This window comes from Periplaneta americana, chromosome 5 (genome assembly GCF_040183065.1).
Source record: "Periplaneta americana isolate PAMFEO1 chromosome 5, P.americana_PAMFEO1_priV1, whole genome shotgun sequence".
Classification (NCBI taxonomy): domain Eukaryota; kingdom Metazoa; phylum Arthropoda; class Insecta; order Blattodea; family Blattidae; genus Periplaneta; species Periplaneta americana.
Window position 1 is genome coordinate 77581179 of NC_091121.1, and position 17673 is coordinate 77598851.

A 17673-nucleotide genomic window follows, 5' to 3' on the forward strand; every position below is an offset into this window, starting at 1 on the left:
TGTCTCCTCCGAACCACTTAAAGTAAGCGGTATTTCCTCTTACAAGTTCCGTTTTTTCTTTCTTCCCCCAACTCTTTCTATTTATGTTTCTTCAATGTATCAAAATATTCACCTGAAATATCTGTAACTTGTTTATCTAAGGAAATATCAATAGAATGTTTTAATGTTACAAATAAGTTTTTCACAATATTCAGAATCCTAGATAAGAAGTTACAAAGGTATTTACTTACAAATGGCTTTTAAGGAACTGGAAGGTTTATTGCTGCCCTCACTTAAATCTGTCACCGATCCCTGTCCTGAGCAAGATTAATCCAGTCCCTACCATCACATCCCAACTCCCTCAAATTCGTTTTAATATTATCCTCACATCTACGTCTCAGCATCCCTACAGGCCTTTTCCCCTCAAATCTTCCAACTAACACTCTATAGGCATTTCTCGATTCACCCATACGTGCCACATGCCCTGCTAGGCCTATATCAAAGATCTGGATTTAATGTTCCTAATTACTGTATTTCAGGTGAAGAATACAATGCGTACAGTTCTGCGTTGTGTAACTTTCTCCATTTTCCTGTAACTTCATCCCTGTTAGCCCCAAATATTTTTCTATTCTCGAACAGCCTAAACCTCTTCCTCTCTTAAAATGAGAGTCCAAGTTTCAGAACCATATAGAACAACTGGTAATATAACTGTTTTATAAATGCTAACTTTTAGCTTTTTGAAAGCAGACAAAAGCTTCTCAACCGAATAACAACAGGCATTTCCCATATTTATTCTGCGTTTAATTCCTCTCCACTCTTGTTTATGTTTGTTACTGTTGCTCCAAGATATTTAAATTTTTGTACCTTTTCAAGGGATAAATTGATCCCATGGTATAACAAAATATGTCTTAATTCCAATGGGGGATATATTGACAAATATAGCAACAATTGCTGTATCTATTTCAATAAATCTTGCCATGCAATTGTGTTTTTTTTCTGTAGATGACTCCAAGGAAAATCACTTTTTGGACGGCCTCGTAATTGCGATTGAGTGGCTAAAATTTGTATAAGCACTTGTTTTGACATTATGAACATGGTGAAAGAAAAAAATTATTTTTTTTATCTGCCCCCATCAGAATGTTTGCTTGTCAGTGACCTCAGAAGGACAACTGCTTCTCTGACTACAGCCCCTCGTGTTCCCTTCCAGTGCAATCAAAATACTACCCTATATTATCTTTACCAGATGAACGACGATTAAAAACCTAGTATTTTGAAATGAGCATAAATAAAAATGTCAACTGCCAACCACGTTTTATTTAGTATTTGATGTGAAATTAAATGTAAACAAAGTCCGTGTGGTAGACCTACTTGCAGGGCACTGTTGGTTACATCCAAGCCAAACCTCATGAATGACAAATGAAGAGCAAGTGGCGGAAGAGGGTCTCCCAAATATGGATGTCTGTGTGGTTAATTTGCGGAGGTTTTCCGCATTTGTACGGTTTATTGAAACTGACAGTAATCAGCGACCAATGAGATGCGGAAATTAAAATCTCACCGCGTGATGATTTCCGGTGAACAGGATATTGCGATTATTTGCCGTATCATCATGAGGGTTAAATATTAGATCCGTACACACAGTATTAAAAACAACATTGCACTCTCCATTTACTAATGAATGATCAACATTCAAGTGGTTTGGTGGATTCTGGTCGCTCTTTGTTTTCAAATATGTTATCAGCAATGACTGTCACTTCGATTGGACGACCGTGCGCGCCCATTTATAAGCAGTAACACGAATTATAATACAACTGTTTATTATTATTATTATTATTATTATTATTATTATTATTATTATTATTATTATTATTATTATTATTATTATTGCAAGAAGCGGATTCCTATGTAATTAAATATTCTTTTTGCGTGTGATAAAATACAATTAACAAAGTTAAAAATTCCGAACATGAAGATTCAAGTTTAAAAACCGAATTTTGTTTCACATAAAAACACATATTTTCACAAAAAAAAAATGTAAATACATATTTTCAGGAAATCTATTATAAACACATAAATCTTGGAGTTTTTTTTTATTTTTTTACAAGAAATTTTAAATATTTTAAAACTAATCAATTATGTCACTCAGAAGTACGTTATCTTTCTAAGAATTCTTGGTTTCTTCGTGTTTCTAAGCGCTGTGTGGTGTATCCGTGATCCATTTTTGTAATAGTATCGTCTCAAGTTCTGAGAACTGCTAGGCAGCGTATCAGTGTTATTATATGAGAATAAATTAACATGGACAAGGAGGAGAGATCTTGCAAAACATAATTAGGAATGTTTATTGTTGCTGAAGATGATTTCATTCGATGCTTTGTTTGTGAAACACAACAGATAAGAGCTCGGATATGAACATTATTTAATTTAAACAAATCTCTCGCCTCTCGCTCATGTCCATCAAGTAAGGCAATATGTCTTGTTGTGATTCCCTGTTATCGGGCTTCGTCAGTCGATATCCTTCAAGATATACTGAAAGATGGTTGTTTAAAAAACGATTTGGCTTTCCTATTAGCAAATCTAAGTTTTTTTTGTGGCCCCATAAAAAAACTCGAAACATCCAAAAACCTGTTGTCTGAAACAAGGAGGTGCGTGCCGTGGAAATTAAACTAGACTCGCTACCAGGTTCACAAGTACAAGTATTAAGGGACAAATTCCAGAATGTGTTTGGGAAAAATAGTGGATATAAAAAAATGTGTAAAGTTGCTCAAGTATTGGAGGGTGTGCCTGTAGGTGAAATTGACGGTGTTAAATATGCACGTCTGACGTCCTGTGATGTGGAAAGATCGTTTTTCACAGTGTAAGTCGTTCAGAGATAATCGGCATGCATTTTTGATGCAGAATTTGGAGATGACCTGTGTTGTTCACTGCAATTTTCGGCCAACTACTAGCACTCAAGTTTGGTTGGTGAGTACCTAGTAACATTTTTTTCTCCAAGCTATATAAGTTATTTTTGTCATATTTAAAATAAATAAATTTTTATTTTTAGCAAATATTTTCATACTTTTTAGCACATAAAAAATAAATATATTTAAAATTTTTAGCACATAAAAATCCGCTCCCTAATGATTATGATTATAATAATTATAATTATTATGATTATGATTATTATTAGTATGATTATTATTATTATGATTATTATCATCATTATCAATATCATTATTATTATTATTATTATTATTATTATTATTATTATTATTATTATTATTATTATAGTGAAACTATTTTAGGCGGCTTACGAGTCAAACGCTATGAAATAAAATTCTGTGAAATGACATTTTAAGATGCTTTAAATGTTGTTAAGAGATTCTGTACGTAGGCCTCCTAGGTGGCCATTTTGTATGTGGAACATAAACAGCGGTGCTGCAGTCGTATATTGGTACTCTGCGAGAAAGAGAAGGGCATAGTCTAGTCACAAGTGTATAGTCCAGTTTTATTACAAGTAATTACTTCCGAGAATGAAATATCGTCGCACATAGTATATACGCGACTGAGTATAGGCATACAAAACATAATGCAGAAAATTGCAAATACATTAACACAGTATACAGAGTGATTCACGAAGAGTTGCCACCACTTACGGAGCATATTTCCGAATACATTTCGAACAAGCAATGTAATACAAACATAGATTCTATTCTCAATATTTTCTGAGCTACACTAATTTAAAGTTGTTTGTATACTTTTTTTTTATTTAGTTTTAAGGGTAAAAGAATTTTGTAGACAGAGAATGAATTATTCAGAAGTATAATTACTTTAATTGACTAGTATTCTGATGCTAAAAATTTGTTGTGAATTCCATAGTTGATTCGTACAGATTTTTTTTTTCGATTTTTAACTACAAAATTACATTATTCTTACGCATTTACAACAATTCTTACAATTCACGCCACTCTTCTAAACTCTTTAATACTGTACATTAGGATGAAAATTTGAACTGTAGAGAATCGAGTCGCTAGAAGTAATGTGATATGTAACAATTGTTGCGATAGTGCGCAAGAATAATGTAATTTTAGTTAAAACTTGAAAAAAAAATTACAAAGCAAGTAAGGAATTAACAACACATTTTTAGCTTGAGAATACTAGACAATTAAAAGACTGATATTTCTGAATAGTTCAATCTCTATTTGCAATATTATTTTACTCTTAAAAGTAAAGAAAATGGCATTTTATGTAGTCTACAATTTCAAATTAGTGTAACTCTAAAAATAATGAGAGTGGGACCCATGTTTATTTGACATTTTTTTTTATCAAAATGTCTTCTGAAATAAGCTACATATGTTGCGGTTACTCCTCGTGAATCAGCCTGTATATTAAAGTATAGACAAACAACAACATTAAATATGAAATATATGAAAAAGTGGGGAAAACAAAATAATAAAAATAAAACGATAATGAATCTGGCAGTTAATCTAGGAATAAGGTTTCTTCTAATATTTTATTATAGTCGGAAGCACTGCTTTTGCCATGAAACATCAGGTAGGCACCGGGAATGAAGTCCATCTCATTCCCAGTATGCACTATAATATTAAACGTTGACCTTCGCTACTGTTAGAAAAAAAAACACCTGGCGCACTGTAATGCTGGCGACAATTTTTTTTCTGTACAAGTATCTAGATCGAATCTAAATACACCATTGGCTTTATCTGCTCTGATATTTTATTTTTCTATACAAATCGGAGCTACATTCCTCTATTTACAATTATGTAATTTATGTTCACAAAAAGCTGACGATTATCTTCACATTTTTTTTAATCTCTGTAGTGTGAACGATTTTTCTGAGTGGTTCTTTGCAGCCTGTAAAATTAATTTTTTTCTTGCAAAATATGTATAATGTATGTAGCGTATTGATTTCTTTATCATTTCCATACTCTCCTAATAATTATCGCCTCTGAATGCATTTTTCATAATCACAAAATTCATAAGTTGAATCTCAATATATTTTCTCCGAAAAAGGTAATAAACTCCGTTCACTTCAGCTACTTAAACTTTTATCGGCAGTTTTCTCATCATAGCCTTACTTAGATTTAACATTCTGTTGGTATGTTCAGTAGGTTTCTCGATGGGTTAATTTTAGTCCCTGCTTTTCAGTATTCGAGAAACTTCATTACATTAAAGGCCATACGCCTAGCTTGACCTCTTAAAGACGATAGTATAAGTTTCCGGTTCCTTGGCATGACTACACAAACTCAGCAGACACTACTATTGTCACGTTAGAATCAGAGATGGGTTATACTACATAGGTCATGTAATATTGACGCGCTGTGTATTAGTATAAGACGCTGCCGTTCCACCAAGAGAATCGTCGGGTAATAGCGTAAATAAAATAAATAAAATTGTTTATTTATTTATTTATTTTTGTTTGTTTACTTATTTATTTATAGCTAATAATTATTGTAACATAAAATATAAATAAACAGAAAAACTTTACCTCGCCCTCGAAAGAGTAGAACTCGTGCACAGAGGCGGATTTCTAATTATGTATGTGGTATTCCATCAATTTACACAAATTAATTCATACATCGGTGGGAATGGGGCTGCCTCCAAGCAGTCCCTCTTCTAAATGAGCCGTTAAGCAGAAGTAGCGTAAGTCAAAAATGGATAATGAGGGTTAAAGTAAACATTCTGTGAAATACAGCGCAAAGTAACAATTAATATTTAATTTATTTAAATTATTAGTAGTCAGAGGATAGCAAGAAGGACATATTAATTGCTACTTTCGTTGTATTTTACAGAATTTTTACTTTAAACCTCATTACTCAATTTCGACTTACACCACTTCTGCTCTGAACGGCTCATATAGTGTTGTGACGTTACACAGTCGAAATCAATGAGTGAAATTACGTTGAGGAGCTTTTTGGTAAAAAAATGTCAAGATCAGATGTTGAACAGACGAGAGAGTGGCGTTAAAGAAAGCGTACAAATGAACCGCCGAAAATTAGGTAAACAATAATACAGAGTATATTGGGCCGAGTATGAGAATGCAGGGCAGAGAAAAAACCACATCTAACCTGTTCTCCACAATTCAGTTACAAAGTGCCCTACACCGCCAACAAGCAATTGTCTTATCCAAAACGGTACCAGTGCTTTAGAATTATTGTAATTTACGTATATAAGGTGAAGGTATCCACCCATGAACCCCATGAAGGTTCTTAGGGTCATGAAGGTAGAAATCTATACTTTTTTTTTATCTTGGTGCTAGAATGAAGTGGTGTGGTCGATATCACTTTACTCTGAAACATGTAAAAATCCATATTGCAAAGCTGAATGCCCCCAATGCACACTCAGAAGTGTTCCGCCTCAATTACTTTTAAATCTTCCTCGCAATAGATTTCTTTTTTAAGATGTTCCCCCATCTCACTAAGTTTACGAATTCAATTTAACATAATGCAGACCGATATCTGTCATATTTTATTTCCATTATATTTGATTCGCTTTCTCTTCTTTTTCGCGTTCTTTCACAAACAAAATCTCTACGTTCTCCTCCGACGCAAAAAGGGAAGGGGCTTCTTTCTGAGATCATACAGGAATAGATCATCGATATAGCAACCCTGAGAGCTGTCTCTCTGTTTCTACAAGCAATTCAAAATGCTCCTTCAGCTGAAAGTTATGATGATGGATCAAATGTGATTTTTTTTTCCTCCGTCACACCGTTTCTGTTTTGTTCCGTTTCCATATCAATTCCTCCCCATGTCCGACAGAGTCAAGGGAGAAGTCGGGTCGATACAGCACAGAAATAAGATGCAATAGAGGAGATCGGATTTTAACATCAGGGAAAAAAGTAGGACGACAAAATTTGTATGGTATCCTTGCAAACGTGAGACGATATTTTTGAATAGAAGCGTCTTTCTCTGTTACTCTGAAACGCTACACTGAGTCGAAACTACAGTAAGAAGTTGCAATTTCGCTACAATATAGGCTGGAATCAACTGTGTTTGCTCATCTGTGTAAGAAACTGAAGAAGAAGGCATTGTGATCGCCTTGTTCCATGAAATTGTAGTGCTCTCCGTGTTCTCGGCGTTTTTGCGTAGGAAAGAAGATGGTAAATTTACGCAGCAACTCATTTCTTGGTTGTTGTTATTTTTAAAAATTGTATCCTACATACTATGTGAAACTCAACTGTAGCTGATTTTATCTTAAAGAGAATGGAGCTCTACTTTTCATAGTTTTTGAGTTCTGTGTAAAAAAGGAGGATTTTGTAAGTTTCCTCTGTGTACGTTTGTTCTCCATATCAATTTGTTTACTAATTTCTTCAGAATACGCTTTATTATCATAGGTAGCATCACGAGTGCTGTTCATTCGTCGATAAATTCTGTGGTTTCAAGGCAAAAGGTGATATGTCATTTTTTGATGGAAATAAGATATTGCGATAGGTTGTTTCACGTGTTGGTATCATTGTGACAAAAGTTGAATTGTATATCTCTGTTACGTTTCTCTCTAACCCGTTGTTATGAAGCATGATTACTATGATTTTATACGTTTGTTTAAACTGTAAATGCTCGTTCTTGAAAACTGCAAGAAATGGCATTACATTTTGTCTTGGAGCCACAGAATTCAGGAGAAACGCAGCTACGAATGAATGTATGCAAAGTAAATGAACAATACGAGTGGCATTTATTTAGATCATGAGTGTCGAATCGCCTATAGAACAAGGAGATATAACCTAAGCTGTTGATAAAGCGTCGTAAAATAACCTACTTAAAAAAACAAGGAGCTATTGCTCGTGAAGCATGCTCTGCTAAGGTCAGTAACTTTCCATATAAAATAGGAAAAACGACCTTAAAGAATATGCGCTGTGGGTTGCTTACGAGTTACAATAATTGGACAACTATGTTTTAGATTATTTCAAGAACAACATATAATAAGCAGGGTATGTGAATAAGAAATAAATCATTTAAAGCAATGCATTAAATGCAATAATGCAATAACAAAGTCGCGACGTTTCTTCCAATTCCATTTTCTCTTATCACTGTCGAACTTCAGGCTTGTTCGCGTCCCTCGACGGCGTACAATATTAGATACAAATAGATAGAATAACGCAGCTTACTATTTTGTCGTTATGCAAAAAGTGATATACTTCTGTTGAAACTAGATATACAGGGATATCATTTTATTTTTACTAACATTTTTAATATCAACCTGGCTATATCTTTGGATTAAAGATCTAGAACCGGAAACACCGCTTGCTGTCCCTTCCAAGACTGCAGTTCGATGATACTGGCGTAAAATACAAATCACTTCACTGGGTATAGGAGGGAAGAAAAGTAATTCATCCATTTATGTAAACTAGGAAATATCGCAATTTTGAGTTTGATAATTTTCATTACGTTTTTGTTTAATCAAAATACAGTACTCAATTAACACTTAGTGTTTTTATTCAAGAATTGAGCTATCCATTCGGAAGTATTCATTATGCAGTGTATATTGTAGTGTTACAGCACATTAGCGTACAATATAGAGAATGAAGTTAATTGAAAAATAATCATAAGATGGATATTTAAACACATTTTTGAAAATGGTGGCCATTCATTTCGATACAGGCTTCAGTTCTTTTGTTCATATTATCGCACTATAGACTATTGTACCTAATTCCATTTACCATTTTCGTCCTTCGTACGAGTAACTCATGTTGAAATAGTTCTATACCTACTCTATAAAAGAGTACCTTACGTACTGTAAATTCAATCTTCACTTCTACCCGATCCGAAAAGATAAAATTACTCAGAAATGCTATCTACTGCCCGTGCAAGTGGTTTTGTCGTAGAAAGGGGGAGGGGAACTCACGTGACAGTTAATTACTTAACGAGGCCCTTCTATTTAAGTTATTTTAAACAGTTGTTTAATATTACGCAGACGTCCAATTCCTAACAGAAATTAATGTTTCCAGAGGAGAGCTAAGACAGCCCAACCTCTAGCCTTTACAGAGAGGCGAACAGAAGCGGGTGGGAGAAACTGGGATGCGATGTAGGCAAACGAACGACAGTAGGCGTTCCTGTGCGAAAATATGATTCAATATTGAAAGCTCTTTCGTCACTGGAAAACGCGAACATATTTCTGGAACGTACTATACTCACTAACTCAGTACTGCATACGCGGCGTCTGTTCTGTGTGGAGGACGGTTGGAAGTTTACTAGTAAAGGGGGTGGGAGTGAAGTACATTAAAAAACTCAGGTACAATAAAAATTGAAGTAAAAATAAAATGATGTCCCTGTAGTACTGCACTACTCCGTCGATTTAGATGGATTTATTCAGCAATATTATACAGTGGACTCTCCTAAGTTCGACAAAACAGAATTGAAAGTTCAGTATAATAAGGGTGGTGGATGTGACAGGTGAAATGAATACAAATTCTTATTGGTTATCCATCAACGAATACAGTACTGTTCTTGCCCGCCCCGAGACTTGTGTATGCGCTTCTAGTACCACAGTGGGTTTCGACAGTTCCATCTCATAAACGGCACATTTCTCAAATAGAAAAAGAAGAGTTCATTAATTTACAATCAGTGATTAAATATGGATGTCCTAATCAATGAAATGTTCTGTTTTCCTTTAACAAAAGTATCACTACAAGACACAGAACGAATTCCCATTCAAATGGCAAACTCATTTCTTATTGCTCTTATATGGGCGTATCTAATTCTCCTACGTAAGCAGTCGAACTATAGGATGTCGAACTTAAGAGCTTCCACTGTACATACGGATGCACTACACTATCATAATTGTCTATTAAATTCAATGCACGGGTCTTTTGACCGTACGTGCTGAATAAAAACAAGTCCTACTTTGTAGGTTTCACCCCCCTCACCTATGATTAGGTGCAATCACTCTCCAAAGGAACACACAGAGTAATATGAAAATGACACAAACAAAACACATTATATAATATATCCTAACCTAACATACAAACATGTATAAAAGTGTATAATTGAATAGTGACCATTATTCTTTCGTCAATTCGCATGTATACGACAGTGTTCAGTGCAGTGGTTAGGGATACACGAAGTAATGCAGGAGCTCAGGAAGTTGGTAGAAGAACTTGCGAAAGCTGTGAAGCAGGGATTTTAAAAGTGCAATGCTGTCGGAAAAATTCAATACTTTAGATATCTATTCACCATATGTTTAACAGGCTGAAGTGTCTAGAGATGAAGGTGGACTATTTGGAGAATCAGAGTCGTAAAAACAATATCGTAATATACAGTGTGCATGAAGGGAACAGGCAAAGAGGAGGAAACGGAAGATTTGGTTCGGCATTTGTGGCACAAATCGGCCTCGATCTCGTGGACAGTGACATTGAGAGGACGCACAGAGTAGGAGGGCAGAATGGTGGCAAGCGCCCCATTGTATGTAGACTGGCGCATTTCAAAATGAAGTGCTGCATCCTTCAGGACAGTAAGTACTTGAAGGGAACTGGATTCGTTATCTCCGAGGATTTCGGTGAGAGAGTTCATCGCGAGAGGGAGTACCTTAAACGACATATGTTTGAGGCGAGACGACAGGGATGCCATGCTGTGCTTCAGTACGACAAATTAATCATCAATGGCCGAGTGTGGCACAGAGGAAATCTGGAAGACATGGATAACCCTTCGCCGTCGATTTAGTAGAATACGTTTTAGTCTAAAGAAAGCAGTAAAACAGTAAAACGTGGTCTGTTGTTTTTACGAGAATCCAATGACACCAGTAAATGCAACACTTCGGGGACTGTCGTCTGGCAACAAAACTTGTGTGGAACTGCCGCTGTTGGTGCAGAATTTTAACCACAGTACTCTGAGGTACGCGAAGTTAATTTGAGGCACGACGCGTTCATTTTTGCGGACAGCGTTTGAACAACGCTCTGCCCCCAACATCAACATTTAGACAACCATAATTCATTCCAGGAGGAAATATGGAGATAAAATTTAGTCTTTATCTGTTGAGCAAAATTAGAAATACTTTAAGAACTGAAATAGTATATTACGATACAGGGTTGGGAAGTACATTTTACAAAATCGAGGAAAAGTTTGAAAAATAAGCAGAGCGAGTTTTTTTAATTTATGAAATGTAATGCACTTTACAAACGTGTATTGTGCTGTATATTTTGAAAATAATATTTTTTTAAAATCTTAATATACAGTACGTACAGTATTGGCAAAAAGAACCGGACCGACCCTTGTAGGTGATTTCAGAGCCTTGTTCACTCCTGAGCACGATAGACTGGTAACTAAGATTTTCGTGGTTCGAATCCTGCCCGGGAAGGAACCTTTTTTTTTTTTTTCTTTTTGTTCCTTATTCAAATTTATTTACAATACTTTTCGATTGCTGGTAAACTTCATGTTCTAGGAATAAGTTAATTAAACAGTAAAATATCGCTGCAATCGAAAAGTATTGGGAATAATTTTGAATAAGGAACAAAAAAAAAGTTTCCTTCCCAAGCAGGATTCGAACCACGAAAGTCTTAGTTACCAGTCTATCGTGCTCTGGAGTGAACAAGGCTCTGAAATCAGCCACAAGGGTCGGTCTGTTTTTTTTTTGCTACTACTGCACATTAATTACACTATGAACAGCAGACTCAAGGTTAGCAGTATGGCCAACGTACAAACTTCACCATGAACTTCAATGTGAAGTAGTAAAAATGGTTCAGGTACTTGTAATATTTTGTGTTCAATTAGAATAATTTTTATTTCTTTTTGTTTTGTTAAGTGAAGTTTGAATTGTTTAAATAAAGTTCAGCACATTTCAAATGCAGTGATTTGTTTCATATAATGTTTATTAATTAACACTGCCTTTTGCGTATGAATTTACATGTATTGTAGGATTGTAGCATACATATAAGGCAGTGGTTTTCATTACAACTCTAGAGCAGTTATTTGTAATATTTGAACATATGGCCATACTTATCGAGATTGGGAACTCTGAATTCAGTATAATCAACTTTCAATCGTGGCGGCCATGTGCTGTAACGGCGAGAAAATATACTATTGTGTAAAACTAGACTTAGTGTAAATATAGACGTTACTATAAAACAATACTGTCACTGAGTGATTGAACATCAGGTTAGCTACCTAATCTATAAGAAATAACTGCTAGGAAACCAAAAAAGTTGTCAGAAATAGGGAAGCCTGGAAGAAGTTTATGAGATAAGTCGAGAATGAAACTGGTCTGTGGAGTTGATGATTATTACGAAACATTACGAGGACCGGATTTTTTATACGTAGTGAACCAAAATGAGGTTTATAAATTACTGAAATTATTCTATTTCTTATGAGGACAGTAAATTGTATGTGCCCTTTCTTACTGCAGAAATGTTGCAGTTATTTCTGATATTGTTCCAGGGTACAATACCTATACCTTCAATGAGTCTGCACACACGGAAAGAGTGCCCGACGAGATTCTGAGCGTCAAGTATGAAGATGGGAAATGGAGCAAGCCATACTATGACTGTGGCGGAGGTAACATCTGGATGCTGACCTATACAGTACCCTTCTTCGGCTTCTACAACGACTCTTACTTCTTTAAGTGAGTACCTCTTTCCTATATTTGTCTTTTAGTGTTGAGAATCTACCATGTTTATCATTAATTCTTTATTCTATGTATTTTCAGGTTCTTTATAATCGACAAAGTTTTAGACAAATTTTATTTCTTCTGACTTTTTAAGCAATTTCCCATTTATCTAACATAGGCTACATTTCAGTGTTTTAAAAATTGAGTTGTGTTTTTTAAAGCTTAAATTATTGTTAATAATGATAATAATGTACGCGTACAAAATGAACTGCGTTAAATTCGTCTCTTAGTTTCTTTTTTATTTCTACTTAAACGGTATTAATCTTCAATATCTTTCATGTAATGTCATTATAATACCAATCTTGTTCATGATTAGCAAATTAATTTATTTATGTTTATATCTGTTACTTTCAATGTCTTCACTTTCGTAGAAAATCTTATTGTCCTCCTATATTTTCGCTTCAAGCACTTTTGCAATTCTTCCCTGTTACAATTTATCAAGCTCGCCTAACTTGCTATGATTTAGTTTGAGAGCGGGGATCTGGTCATATAATACAGGGACATCATTTTATTTTTACTTCAATTTTTATTGTACCTGAGTTTTTGAATGTACTTCACTCCCACCCCGCCTACTAAGGAAGTTCCAACTCCACACAGAACCAAGACCACAGATAGTAAGCAGTACTGAGTTACTGAGTATAGTACTTTCCAGAAATATGTTCGCGTTTTCCAGTGACGAAAGAGCTTTCAATATTGAATCAAATTTTCGCACAGATACTGTCCGTTTGCCTACGTCGCATCCCGATTTCCCCCACCTGCTTCTGCTCGCCCCTCTGTAAAAGCTGGGCTGTCTTAGCTCTTTTCTGAAAACATTAATTTCTCTTAGGAATTGGACGTTTACGTAATATTATACAGCTGTTTAATTTAACTTAAATAAAAGGGCCTCGTTAAGTAATTAACTGTCACGTGATTTTCTCCCTTTCTACAATCCTGCGGCATAACCACTTGGACGGACAGTAGATAGCATGTCTGAGTAATTTTATATTTTCGGGTCGGACAGAAGTGAAGATTGAATTTACAGTACGTAGAGTAGGTACAGAATTATTTCAACATGAGTTACTAGTACGAAGGACGAAACTGGCAATTGGAATTAGATGCAATAGTCTATAGTGCGATAATATGCACAAAAGAACTGAAGCCTGTATCGAAATGAACGGCCACCATTTTCAAAATTGTGTTTAAATATTCATATTACGATTATTTTTCAATTTAACGTCTTTCTCTATATTGTACGCCAATGTGCTATAGACAGTATACACTGCATAATGAATACGTTCGCATGAATATCTCACTTCTTGAGTAAAAACACTTATTCTTAATACAGTACTGTACTTTGATTAAAGAAAAGCCTAATGAAAATGATCAAACTCAAAATAACGATATTTCCTAGTTTACGTAAATGGATGAACTACTTTTCTTCCTTCCTATACCTAGTAGAGTGATTTGTGTTTTACGCCAGTATCATCGAACTCCAGTCTTGGAGGGGGGAGCAAGCGGTGTTTCCGGTTCTCTAACGGTATAGACAGGTTAATATAAAAAATGTTAGTAAAAATAAAATGATGTCCCTGTATTTGAAATTATTCTACAATGTGTCCGCAAACTCACTCCGCAGCGAGGACAGACGCTCGATCTCCTAGCGGGAAGTTTTAAGTTGGCAGCAAAATCGTACAACGTGTTCAGTGTTGACCTTCGAGTGGACTGAATTCCACATCCCAACATAACTGCAGTCGCTAGCGGTGAATCTCACCTACCACCGTAACTGTAGCCCCTAGCATATACATCACCTTCTCCCAGCTGCGGTGTGAGTTTGCGGACACCTTGAAATCTTAAACAGTAACCAACTTCAGATACACGCGCTGTATAAGTCGTTTCGGGATCTTGTTGAAATCACGCATATACTTTCCCTTCGTCCGTTAGCAGTGTACACATGCCGACGGACAACACTTCAGCACCGTCTGCAAGATGTGATTATACAGAGAGTTCCTATGCAGACCGGTCCCAATCCAACCTCTACCTAACAAACTCTGTTGGCGGGCGGCGAGTGATCGTATGCCTGCGTACGGACAATTTCATGCACGCTTCTCTACACAGACGGGTCCCACTGTGCTCCTTACCGCCTAGCTTCCTCGTGTCAGGCGCTAAGATCATTAAACCGACGGAATATTACTACTTGGGAACGGACTGCATAGGAACCCTCTGCATTTCATAATTATGCATGTATCCTTGTATCTATTTCCAATAAAATTCTTTAGAACTTCTGGATTATCACGCTCTTAATGTTGAAAGTTTATCAATCTTTCAGCGTCTGCCTTACATACATCTCTGTCTCGACCATAATTTTATTATAATTTAGATCTTGCAATGTCATTGTAGGGATGATTTCTCTTCTTAAAATAGCAATACAATTTAAAAATCACTAACAGTAGAAATTAAGGAATTGACTTTAAATAACAATAACGACTACATTCATTAACCATATGACCAGGGCCGGGTATTTATGGAGATCGCGAAAATCACGACATAATAAATATACAATAGATTTTTACTGATCTTTACGAATTAAGTGATTAATAATATCTGGATGAAACAGTCGCTCGATCACGAAATAGAGTTGTAATAGCGAAGTAAGAACACATTCGCTAATTATTACTATTGCATCGTTTTACAGCAAATTTCATATTGTGAGATTTTTTCCCGTTTTTTTGTCACTTGAATTTGTTATACTGTATATCTAAGTCGGCTACATTACATGGTATTCCAGGTGTTCTGATTACATTAGTGAACTCAAAAGACGGAACATTCAACATTTCACTAATAATTTGAGAGTGTTAATTTGAGAACTGCAAGTTTTTTTTTTTTTTTTTTTTCATTTTTAATGAATGTGTGTTAAATACAGTCTCAATCCAACAAATATTGTCTATTGGTCATACCGCACCTTTACCAGAATCCAACGAACCTTTAATGTTAATTATTTGGAAATTAATATTCATACTGAGTTCATACTCCAGTTCCAAAATAATTATATTTTCCAAAATTTCCATTAATCTCCGCCATGAGTACAAAGCAATCTCGAACAATCTCCGCTGACACCAATATTAAAAAACACAAATGATAAAATTAATCTTCATCAATACCTGCCCCTGTATATGACACACTGAGGTGAGATGAAGAGACAAGCATTTGTGTAGCATTTTGGTCTCGCCGCAGGCAGGTGCCGTTCCATAATACTGATGAAGTATCTTATCGTGTGAATCGCGCTGTAGAATTTTGACTTTCCAATAACTAATAAATTCATTCTTGTAGTGTTAAACATTATTTTTTGTTTCGAATGTATACTTAATATATACCAGATTTTACATGTTTTCTTAATGGCCTTCCTTCCTTCCTTCCTAATGTTTCTATGAACCCCAGAACATTAGCGTTAATTACTATTCCTTTATTATTCTGTTCCTTATTCGCCCAATGTTCTTCTTAACTACATTTTAATATCGAAACTACGTTATTTTATCTTATACGAAGTTACACTACTAGGTATTTTTCGTATCTATTTACATTATTTTTTTTTACTTAAGATTGAAAATGAATTAACAAATTTTCATTATTTTTGCTTAAGATTTAAGTTGATTATAACTAAATTTTAGCGATGTCTCGTCTGGCCTCAATAGCATGATTTATAGCGTGCATTGCAATTAATGAACTCTGAAATAATAAGATTACAAGTTAGACGAAAAGCACTTCATATTATAAGTACCATCATAGGGAATATTAGTACATACAGCTTGGAAACCTTGAAGCTAAATGAAAAGGAACAGGACAGGCTGCTGTCCCTGGAAATAGATTATTGAAGAAGAAACTGCCGAATATCAGTACTGGAACATACCAGAAACGTTAGGCTAGAATAAGGAAAATAATGCAAGTAAAAAGGCAGAATATTAGATACTATTGAGAAAAAGTGACTGACGTGGTATGATCATTTGGAATGAATTGATAAAAACAGATCGCCAAAAAGGGTAGGAATATGGCGATGGAACCCTCCGGAAAGAAGAATGTGTGAAGGACCACCTCGGATAAACGGTATAGAATCGTCCATCTATGCTCAGGACTCAGAGATTTTCACTGATTGGACCGAGATTAAATACTGCAGTAAAACCTGATGAATCAATCAAAGAAATTGCCAAAAATTAGCAGCAGCATAAATGAGATTCCTAAGATCCTTACTAGGTGTCACTCGGAGAGACATGATACGAAATACAGATATACTAGAAAAACTGCAAGTACAAAATGAAACTGAAGAAATAAGGAAATATCAACAGGATTGGCTCAGAATCTCTCAAGAATGACAGACACCAGATTATCCAAAATTGCTTTCAATTACAAACTCTGTGGTCAGTGAAAAGTTCTTTATAGTAGAACGAGTTAGATGTAATGTAGAAAGACGGAATTATATATACATTTAGTTAGCAAGATTAGAATGCTGAAAGGAACGTAAGTGTGAACGAACAGATGGTGGACATTTAAGATCAATAAGAAGAAATTGACTCTTTGGAGTGAAGTTAATAGCGAGAGTAGAAGAGTTCTTAGTTTAACAGGCTGTCGGGATTGCACGCTAATTGTAGGTATAATATGCAATAGAAAGTTACAGTGAAACCTGTTTACATAAGTTGTGGTACACCATAACTAACATAAATGTTGATGACAAATAAATATCTCTCTCTATATATTATAGAATATAATAGTAAACTTGATAGCATTCTATATATATAATATATACAACTAATTCACTTAACAAAATCAACTCCATTACGGTGAGCAAAAACATATATTCTGAGATTATGAAATTCATATCTTTCACCATAGCTGCCACTAAAAATTTCACAATTATAACAAAAAACAATATATTGCTGTTAGAAAGTGTATACTTTACAAATTAAGTAAAATTAAATTAAGCTCGAGCGACATGGAAATGTGACAAACTTTTGTTCAGAGATGAGCTCATTTACAAAATTATTTAAAAAATACAGATACAATTAAATAAAATTTAACATAGATTGATAAATTAAAGGATTATTAACACAAAAGTGCGACTTAAAATGCAACTTACTCGGT

General features: G+C 35.0%; 1 protein-coding gene across 1 annotated transcript in view; it reads left to right on the plus strand.

Annotated features, from left to right (window-relative positions):
* Window positions 1–12343: 12343 nt before the first annotated feature.
* Window positions 12344–17673, plus strand: part of LOC138699847 (probable G-protein coupled receptor CG31760) — an 856195-nt gene continuing 850865 nt past the window's right edge. The window contains exon 1 of the mRNA XM_069826037.1: window positions 12344–12522. Coding sequence (XP_069682138.1) covers window positions 12467–12522 — 56 coding nt within the window. The 5' untranslated portion in view covers window positions 12344–12466. The remainder of the gene's footprint in view (window positions 12523–17673) is intronic.